This window comes from Cibotium barometz, chromosome 2 (genome assembly GCF_041138505.1).
Source record: "Cibotium barometz isolate CiBa-2024 chromosome 2, ASM4113850v1, whole genome shotgun sequence".
Taxonomy (NCBI): Eukaryota; Viridiplantae; Streptophyta; class Polypodiopsida; order Cyatheales; family Cibotiaceae; genus Cibotium; species Cibotium barometz.
The window spans coordinates 13,488,875-13,499,794 of NC_141047.1; the positions used below are offsets into that span (position 1 = coordinate 13,488,875).

General features: G+C 38.9%; 1 protein-coding gene across 2 annotated transcripts in view; it reads left to right on the forward strand.

Annotated features, from left to right (window-relative positions):
* LOC147640673 (putative pentatricopeptide repeat-containing protein At1g68930) overlaps positions 1-963 on the forward strand; it is a 2,357-nt gene extending 1,394 nt beyond the window's left edge. For both annotated transcript variants that reach the window (XM_086814084.1, XM_086814087.1), the window contains exon 2: positions 1-963. This exon is cut by the window's left edge. In XM_086814084.1, coding sequence (XP_086670210.1) covers positions 1-387 — 387 coding nt within the window. In that variant the 3' untranslated portion in view covers positions 388-963.
* The last annotated feature ends 9,957 nt before the right edge of the window (positions 964-10,920 follow it).

Below are 10,920 nucleotides of genomic sequence, written 5' to 3' on the forward strand. Positions count from 1 at the left end.
ACCTTTGTTGTTGTTCTCAATGCATGCAGCCGCATAGGTCTATACAATAGAAGCCAAACCTACTTTGAGGCCATGAGCAAAGACTATGGCATTGTTCCAACTCTTGAGCACCACACTTGCATGGTTGATCTCCTTGGCCGTGCAGGCCAATTAGACAAGGCAATCGCAATGATCAAGAAAATGCCCTTATGTCCTAATCTTGTGGTGTGGCACACCATGTTATGTGCTTGTAGAAATTGGGGAAACGTGGAGTTAGGAAAACAGGCCTTCGAACATGCAATGCATTTGGATGAAAAGGATGCTGTAGCTTATGTTTTTATGTCTCAAATCTATGCAGGTGCTGATTCGGAGCAGGAAGGAAAGCAGGTTGAGGGAATGAGAGTGTAAAAAACAGCTCAGGGCATTGTTGGGGTGACAACACCCCCAGAATTATGCGTTTGTTTATGGTTGGGGATAATAGACATCCAAAATCAAAAGTCTTGATGCAAATCTAGGAGACCTTTTCCTGAAAACAAGAGAGGAATGGTGTGTCTTGAGTTTGCATTGGGCATCACTGGACATTTCTTATGCTGCAAAAGAAGGTTTTGTTATTTTGGCACGGCGAGAAGGGAAGTATCCCGTGTGCAGGAGCTAGCAGTGAGGGCTTGCGATTTGGGGAGTGGAGGTCCTGAGCTCAAATCCCCGCATGCCCTCCATTGGTATTGTGGCCGCTTTGCAACTACAAGTTGTGTTAACGCCTTCGAATGGTGAGACCAACAAGCCGCCTCCGGGCACATACAAAACCTTCCAACTACAGAAGCATCTTTCATGGAAAAGGGGAAAAAAAGTATTGTGTGTGCCCTTTCTAATATACCCAGGTGGATATCCATACATCATTGTACCATGCGGAAGAACAGCTTGTCTTAAGAATTGTGCAAAATACAAAGATGAACAAAGAGAAGAGAGGAAGAGATGTTGCTGAAACTGTGTTTTCTGTATATTTGTATCAAGATGTACATAGATCCTAGCCAACATCGCCTCTAAAAGGAAACACCTAACCCTATAACCTGTCCCACCATTCAGGGATTAGATGGATACAGCGGAAAAGATCTCATCTATTCACAGGCTTATGGAATTACCCCTCCAACCAGTCGGCCAGCAGAGGACAAGCATAAATACATAAAAATGCCAAACTGCTTGTAAAAGCTGTCCTACTCCTGATTCCCTAGCATAAATCTTGGCTGCACAATGCCTAAAAAGGTTCCTAATCATGGTTCTTGGAGATGGTGGCTCCCCTTTGAGTGTGAGATTTTCCATCACTCTTGAGTGGCTACCCCAGACAGTGGCATGGTGATCTTTTCGTTCCCACTCAGTATTACCTTGGAGTAGTGAGTGGAACTATGAGGATGGCATCCTCATAGTCCTCCACCATCCACATTGAGGTAGTTGCCCTCTCTCAACATGTTGATCATTCATCCAGGATTTTCCGAATTTCATGCCGAGTTTTTAGGCCGCTTTATCCCTAGAAGTAGAATTACAGCACCTCTTTGTGTAATGAATCGTGTGTACCATGGTATGTATCCTTCACAATTTTGCTTCTTTATGCGTATGTGATTGAGGCATGTGATTTTGGGAGACATGATGCTCTATGTATATATCGAAAACTTTTGATAATAAACGATGTTTTGCAAAAAAAAATCCAAATTGTTTTCATGATTGTGAATATGGTTGGTAAAATTATCAGAGTAAATCTTATTTCATGAAGTATGACAAAATAATTATCTGTTTAAAGAATAAATTATAAAAATTAAATAATCATAAATCTATTGTCAAAGTTAAGTTGATGAAAATCTCGTTTTGTCAAAATCATGAGGCACACGGCCCGTGCAAGGCAACCACATCCTCTATATGACAAAGAGTTAGATCCGGATGCTCGAAAAGCCCTGTACAGATCCCAATGTGGTCCCTTCAAGGGTGAAGGGGAGGAGTTAGGTGAAGTAGTGGGGAGAAGTGGATTGAGGCTATGTTGGTAAGTCATATATATCATGGCTCAACAAAAATGGGTTAAATGTTATGACATTCAAGTGTAGTGGCTTTTTCTTTCCAAAAAAGAATTTTCCTTAGAATTTGTAGGTGGTAAAGATTGTACGACAAGAAAAACTTCTAAGGACATGGGTAGGCGTGTCCATATATAAGTCTTTATTACAGTAATAATTGGTCACTCATGTCTCCAGGCTCACATTTGTAGATTCATGTGTTTAGGCTTATAGCTCACATGTCCAGACTCACGATTCAGATTATGCTAGATGTGGGACATGTTAGTTGTCCACTTGGAGATTAAGGAGTGATTGGGTCTAGCGATGCACGTCATCTTATTCGAGGATCATATTTGTGGTGCAAGAAGATATATGATCATGTGACACCCTGAGTGATATGTGATTATGATTATTGTTTGGACATACAAAGCTTGTAGATGTTATGTGAAAAATTAATATCATGTTTTATTTTAATGGAAAATGATTCATGCATATCATGGCTCAATAAAAAGCAGCCCCAACAGTGGTCACTTCAAGCTATGAACGTGAGTACAAGGTAGCTTTCACATTGACTATGGAGTGTATATAGTTCAAACATCTTTTCGGATAGATCTTGGTGTTAGATAGTAATCTCCCATGTAAGATTCCTCCTCAAGGCCTGAATATTGATTAAGCCTCTACTTCAATCCCTTGTAATCATTCTATGTTTCTGAATACAAGAAAATATTATTTTTCCTTGCTTTGCCTAGTGAGATAAAAATTTCTAGAGAGTGATAAATCAATATTGGGATATTTTTGGATAAATAAATTCTACAAATATCAAAAAAATGTTTCCCTGAAACAGAAAATCAAAATAGATTTCCTAAGGTGCAATTGGAATTAATAAAAATTGATTTAGAAGACCTTATCCTAAGGATCAAGATTTTTTAAAAATTTTGGATTAAGGTTTCTATGGACCAATAAGATTAATCCAAGTATTAGGACAAGATAAATACAAAGAATAAAAAAATACCCAAAAATGAGTAAATGACCACATAAGATGAAGAGTTGACTAAGTACCAGGTTTATTAGTTAAAAATTATGAAGTATTAATTAAAAAAATGAGATATTTTGGAGTAATCATTCATTTTTGACACATGGGTAAGGAAAAGGGGACCCTTCAAGGAGGCACCTATTTCACATGTGTGGATGAGTTTTAAACTAAAAAATAATAGGATATTTTTATCTCTCCTCTCTCCTAAATCAAACCAAATCAAAAAGGGAGCCAAATTAGTCCAAAACTTGTCCAAATTCAACCAAACTGAAATTGAAAAATTCCCATGATAATTGGATTGCACTTATTGAAATGAGAGAAAGAAGGATTTCAAGTTTATTCAAAAAATAGGTATTGATATTTATTTAAAAGAAGAATTTTTATGATATTTAAGAAAAGATGGATTTGAATTAAATTTTAGGATCAAAAGATGAATTTCCACCATAATTCTACCTAATGAATTAAGGTTGAGAAATTATGTGGCATAAAGAATATCTTTGGATATTTTAATTGGTAAAATCACTAAATTGATATTTACCCAAAATCTAGATGTTTAGTTGAAGGAAATCCTCGTAAAACTAAACCGAATGAATTTGGTTAGACTACGTGAGTGACGGACAGTAAACCTAATTGTCCTTCTCTCGATCTGAATTAGACAAAAACTTCGTGACCAATTCCAATTGCTAAATCCAAAGAATAGACTACCGAAACTAATCTAGTTTTTCCTTGACCAAACTCACCAAGAATCTAGTTGGTCAAATGGACAAAATGATGGGTAGATTACCCTCATGAGAGATCCAAGATCCTCATTATGAAACTGGGAATTATGGAAAAAGGGTTTTTGGAACGGATCTCAAACTAGAATTTTACTTGCATTGGAACCTCTTTTTTTTTCATTCAAACGACTGTTTTACGCCAGAATGTTGGAGAAAGCATTTGGCTTATGTTTTTCTAAGAGGAGGTTTGTTGGAACAGCTGGTGGGGAGTCATCAAGGGATGTTGCTCGCGACAAAGCCTACCGAGGTCTTGACTAGCCTCGGTACAGTAAAAATGGTGCGCTTCTGGTATGATGGGCGAGGACCGATGAAGCGGTCCCTGAGTGAAGTGCTAGGACACCTAAGGAGGATCCTAGAGGGTTCTAACTAGGTGATACACAGACTCGTGGGTGGTTGCTAGGACACCCATGCATATGTCGAGGAAGATTTCGGATGGACAAAAAGGAAAGATTTTTGAGAACCAGATTTTGATACTGGATCTCATTGGTTGGCCAGCTCGTCTCTTCAGAGGATACATTTTTGTAATACAATGGACTCCGAATTTTGGAAAATGATGATCAGAAATATTATGATTTCTATTAAAGGATTGTTTTTAAAGCCAGTCGAATCTGTTATAAATGGCAATTTCATATTGGGTGTGTACGTGGTATGCCTACCTTGATTTTCACATGAATCTTTGACTAAGGGGCCTAGGAACTCTTTTCCTCGATGCCCGGGCAAAAAAAAACCCAACCAAATCTTTATAAAAGAATCCCACCAATATAGTGGTCGAGTGGTTGGCTAACCCATGGGCCAGATGGGGCTAGATCAGAGGATTCCTGAGAAACAACTAGATACAATCAGTTAAGTTATTTAGCTTTAAAACTTGAGAAGACCTTATTCTGTGGTGGGAGGGGATCATCGGCTGTGCCGCCTCGTAAATGAGAAAAAAAGCAGTGATTCCATGGACCAAGTGTAATTCTCTTCTAGTCTGACCATGTGGCTTCAGGTTTGGTCCGATCAGTTTATCTAGTTAAGAGTTGACTCGTTAGAGTAATTTCCCCGTTAGAATATTTTTCCTAATTGGTGGAATCGCCCGTGCCTTCTAGGCAAGGGGAGCCTTGCGGGCCTGGTCTTCGGTCTCGAAGGGGCCGCCTGGGCTAGCCTCTCGTCTCGGACATCCGCGGGCGAGGCCCTAAGTGTGTGGATCCCTGCCTTGTGCAAGAGGTTGACGCCGCTTCCGCCGCCGGCAGGTGCACCGCGAAGGGGACGGGGGACCTCACACCCCACCTCCATATTTCATTAACAGTGCATTACCCATTATTGTGAGGAACTCAGTGTTTCATGCTTGCACAAAGCACATTGAGGTGCATTATCATTATATTAGGAAGAGGCTCATTGTAGGAGAGATTAGAATAGCTTATGTCTCTACACACAACAATGTGGCAAATACATTCATGAAGCTCTCTCATGAGAGAAGCTTGAAGATCTCTCATGAGAGAAGTTTAAATCTTTTCATAGAGCTTTGGGATTATTACAATTTGGGGATAGCCACAAGATCCTTATACATGTTCACATCATCACTATAGGGGGGATTTGTGGCCATTTATATGGTAGTGATGTGTGGACGTAGGCTAATAATGGGGCAAGGTACTTTTTCATCTTTAGGATTTTTTTTCCCTCGAGCATATGTATATTGTACTCTTATGAGTGTGTGCAGGTGACCTTAATATCATGTCACTTCACTTGTACTTTACTGATACTTATCAATATACTTTGAGTGTTGTGCTTCCATCTATCTTTGCTTACTGCATCTATGTGTGTATTGCTACTTTTATCTCCACTCTAATAAATATAATAGATTATTATTGTCCTCTTATATGTATAATTGCTTGGTAGTCCTTTCCCCCTCTCGCAATTAGGCTCTACAATGTCAGGTTGAGTAGCTCTCCCAAACCTCTTTTAAGCCTTCTCAAATTATCTCCAAGGGTGGTGGCATACCCTCATCAAGAGCTTAGCTTATGTAGCTACATCTTCTTGAAGCTAAAACTAGAATCCAGTTGATTCTAGAATTTTTAGTCACTCATTATTTCTCCATTCTTCTGCATTGGCTCTTCGTACATCCAAGCCTTGCTTTTATGATTGAGAATCTATGTATTCATAGCCATGGTATTGCCTCTCTAACCTACATTTCTTTTATAGTAGATGACCTCCAATCTTGAGAGGATTGGCAATATCTCTAGTAAGAAGCCTCTAGTCCTAAGAGCACTAGCAATATCTCCTATAATTCAGGGAGTGATATGAGGTTATTCTAAGACGTGTAGTAGAAGTTTGTCCTTGTACTGGGGGGAGGTACAATTTGAGTATTTGTTTTGCCTAAAACACATTCATTAATATGCTACTCATTGTTTTTAGTTTTAGGTCATAATCCACATTTTTCTTTAGGTTATAATTCAAATAACCCTCCCTTGGCAAAGTCCAAAAGTCCAAAAGGCTTTTGGGTTTCATGGAAGAGGATATAATCCTCTTGTTAATTTATTTCCTTAGTTCTCTTAAAAGTGTTCTCCATGGATTCCTCACTAATGTTTTTAATAAATTTCAGTCCTATCCAAGGAATCACACTCAACTGGGTGCTAGCCCACACTCTCAAACAACTGAAGGATCCTAGGTGATTGCACTATCTTATGCAATATCTTGTGGAGTGAGATCATCACTAATCACTCTCAAGAAAAGGATCCTAGAGGTGTCTAGATCCACTATCTTGTGGAGTAAGATCATCACCAATCACTCTCCTAGATTTTAAGCGTAAAAAATTGGGTCTAGATAACAACAAATTCCACTCACCACACCTATGTCAATGTTCTATCATCTTTTTAGCTTTTCCACAAAATTGAGGTTTTCACGATGTGAAAATTATTTAGTTTTAAATGGTGTTTATGTTGAAAACTTACCTTAGCCTTTTTTCAAAACAAGTGTCATTTTTGGTCGTGCCCCTTAGAGTCACAATGCAACTTCCCAATGTGAGGGGGCTAGCTCATGTCTCCTTACTCCATTGTCACACCGGAATGCTTCCTTTGCTAAGGGGATGAAGCTTCAATCACAAGCTTCAAAAATCACCTTGATGGAGGTGAGGATAAGGTTGTCTACACTATGGATTAATCACATACAAGGTTGTCTACACTATGGATTAATCACATACAAGGTAGATAGAGAGAAGAAGCTCATCATTTAGGAGACATCATACAATCACTATGGATAAATCACATAAGAGAACTTACCTTAGCCCTTTTTCAAAATAAGTGTTGTTTTTTTTCTTGCCCCTTAGAGTCACAATGCAACTTCCCAATGTGGGTGGGCTAGCTCATCCCTAATGTTTCCTTACTCCATTGTCACACCGGAATGCTTCTTAAGGGGATGAAGCTTCAATCACAAGCTTCAACAATCACCTTGATGGAGGTGAGGAGAAGTTTGCCTACACTATGGATCAATCACATAAGAGGTAGATAGAGAAAAGAAGCTCATCATTTAGGAGACATCATATAATTAAACCTATCTAAGAAAGCATCCATAATGCAAGAAAGATTCATTAGAACACAAGCAAGAGGTTCGGGAGAAGAGGGAGAGTTCGTAAGCATTATATTGTAACAAAGAAATGAAGTGTATTGCTCAATGTGTCAAAAAATGACTTATATAGCACATGATTAATATTCACACTTGAAGAGGCATAATTTAAAAAAAGATCATAGCCACTAGTTCTAACCTTAAGCAAGTATTACATGGGGTTTGTTGCTTCCCCATTTAGCATTAAGCTTAGGGCAAGGCCTCTTCACAAAGTCTAGTGCCATCTTACAAAATATGGGCTTCTGTTGTTGCCAAAATACCTTTTGGTAGGACAATCAGGCAAAATCATGGTAGCCCAGTGCATCCTCGCATCTCCAAGAACCTTTTGGTATGATGGACATGCAAAAACATGGTAACCTAGTGCATCCTTGCATCACCAAACCCAAGTGATGTAAATGTTGCCAGTTCCAAAGAGTTGTGGATAGTCGAAGATGTAGTCGGTGAAGCCTGTTGGAGATAGAGTTTGGTTGCTTAGGTATAATTTCTAGATCACATGGTGGTGCTAGAGATTGGGTTGCTTTGTTGCATCTTTGATGGTAAGGTTGTTTTTTGTGATGATAAAGATAGTTGAAGAAGAAGAGACAAATGGTCGATGAAGGCTGCAAGGAGTTGTTTTCTTTGAAGATCTTTAGAGGTTTCTGCACATTTAAAGAGGATCCATGCAATGGGTTATTGTACCATGGACAAGCTTTCATCCACCATGGGCCCATAGTCCAAGAGATGTGTACTTGGATGGTTATCATCAATGATGAGGCTTAGTGCATGTTTTAGCTATTATGAGTGCCTATGTAGGCAACATGTGCTTGTGAGATGTTCAAAGCCCTTTTGAGTAATAATGTAAGTATCATGCATGGGCTATGTGTCCTAAAGGTGTAATCGTGTTTTCTCCTCCATGTGAAAACTCTAACTCCCTATTTTCTTCGAGTCTTATTTCTCCTTTCTTTGCGGCCTTTCTTTCTTAGTCTCTATGTTTTCTTTCTTTTCACTTTTTTTCCCATGGCTAACCCTTGTTCATTTTAGTAGTCGCTGCCTCAAAAGAGGGGGGCCTCTCACTCAAACCTACGAATTGAAATCTTCTCTCAAAGGGGGCCTTCACTCTTTTGGCTCATGCCCACCTCTTCCCCTAGCAGTTGTCCCCCCATCAAAGGGCTTTTACAAATCATCCACATAACCCTTTCCTACCATTTGAGGTCCCTCATGTTCTTCTTTGCAGCTTCTGCCCAAGACGAGGGACATAATCTTTGAAAGATTCTAGTACATCTTAATTGTCCTAGATAAGTTTTCCTCCACAAGTTTTTGAGAGGTACAAACTACCATATCTTGTTGAGTTATTTCGAATGTCAATTCTAGGTTAAACATGGAGTCATCCTAGATACGTTATCTCCAAGAATGGCATTTCTAAGAATGGACACATGATCTCCAAGAATGGAATTTCTAAGATTTATGTGATTTTGGAAACCATCCACTGACTATAAGGGAGTACAGAGATTTATGGGTCATCTATGATATTACAGAATAATTATCTTATTGTATGCCATATATATAGGGTACTACAAAAGATTCATATTTTATGTGGGGTACTACCACAAGCAAGTGGACTTAAAAAGAGCATATGCTAAGAAATGTGGACAATAAGAATATGCTTGAATTGATCCCCTCCACAAACGATGCCTCACCATGACTCCACACCTATCATTCTGGTTGATTCTTGCATAAGGTGTGGAGTTAGTTTCAAAGACAAAGTTATATTGGGTGTTTGTATGGTTCTGTGCAGACACCCCCTAGCATCTTTTCTGTTTTACCCATTAGTTCTACACAAAAAAAAAAACCTAAAGAGATATTTCATGCGACAGATCCCTGAAGCTGCTAAGGAGATGATGGTTGGAGGGTAAAGTTAGTTTTGCCATAAACAATCCCATGAAAGGTAGCACTAGTTAGTATATTGCTTAGCAATGCAACTTAGGTACTTAGTACTTCTAGCTAGTGCTAGTTGTATTTTTACTAGATAGCACTATGTGTAATTGCTAGTGCTAGCTATCACTAGCTAACATATTGTTTGAGGCAATTAGTACTTCTAGGTAGTACTGCTAGAGCTAGTAGTATTTTGATTGCCTTGGGTAGCACTAGCTATTAGTCAGGATACTGCTACCTAACACTATGTGATAGCTAGTGCTAGCTAGTAGTAGTAAATAGTGCCAACTAATAGTCCTATGATAGCTAGCACCAGCTAGCAGTCTTGTGACTTACTAGTAGTTAGTTCTACCCACAGAAGCCACATGATAGCTAGCTCTAGTATTCTTGTAGTCTAGTTAGCAGTCCCATGATTTCTTGCTCTAGTGCTAGCCGATCTTGTGACTAGCTAGCTACCATTCTTGTGAGTGCTAGCTAGTGGTAGCTATCACTAGCTAGCAGATATAGGGGACTGCTAGTAGCTAGCTAGCATTGTATTGCTATATCTAGAACTACTTGTAGTCACAATGCCAGAATCTAGCTATTCCTAGATACCATGCCTACCAGAGCTATCATGTGCTAGCTACCACTAGCTATCACACTCACAAGACTGCTATATATCTAGTAGATACAAGGGACTGGTAGCTAGCACTCACAAGCCACTCACAAGCGTGTTAGCTACCACTAGTTAGCATTGTAACGTGACTGGCTAGCAATCACACTACTATCTAATAGGTATAGGGGACTGGTTGCTACCACTCACAAGCCTTCTAGCTACCACTAGATAGCATTGTAACTACTAGCTACTAGCAATCACATTGCTATCTAATAGATATAGGGGACTTTGCTACAACTAGCTAGCACTCACAAGACTACTAGCTAGCATTGTGGCTAGCATTCACAATGCTATCAAGCAAATATAGGGGACCACAAGCTAGCTAGCCATATACTACTATATCTAGAACAAATTGTAGTTACAATGCCAGAATCGAGCTAGTACTATGTAAGATTCCTCCCCAGCCCCTCAAGATGTCCAGTATCTTCCCTTGTAATCAATTCCCTCTTCAAAATAATAAAAGCTCTTGTTTCTACCTATTTTGGCTTAGAGAGAGAAAATATTCTAGAGAGAGGTTATTCAGATTTTAGATATTTTTGGATGGAAAAATATATCTTCTTATTAAAATAAATTCCCTCAAAACAAAAGTTCAAAAAGATTTTTAGAAGGTGCATTAGATATAAATTATAATCTGTTCAAAAGGCCTTATCCTAAGGGTCCAAATTTTTTAAAAATTTTAAATTAAGGTTTTGAGGGGCCAATCAGATTCATCCAAATGTATGGAGGAGATAAATTGAAGAAATAAAGAAAATCCCCCCAAAAATGAGTAAATACTCACATAAGATGAAGAGTGGACTAAGGACCAAAGGAAATACTAAAAAAATGAATTTTTGACACCTTAGAGTGGGGATTCCCCCTCATGAAGGAGGCGCCTATTTCACATGTGTGGTGGAGTTTTAAATTCTCAAATATTGAGATATTTCATCTCTC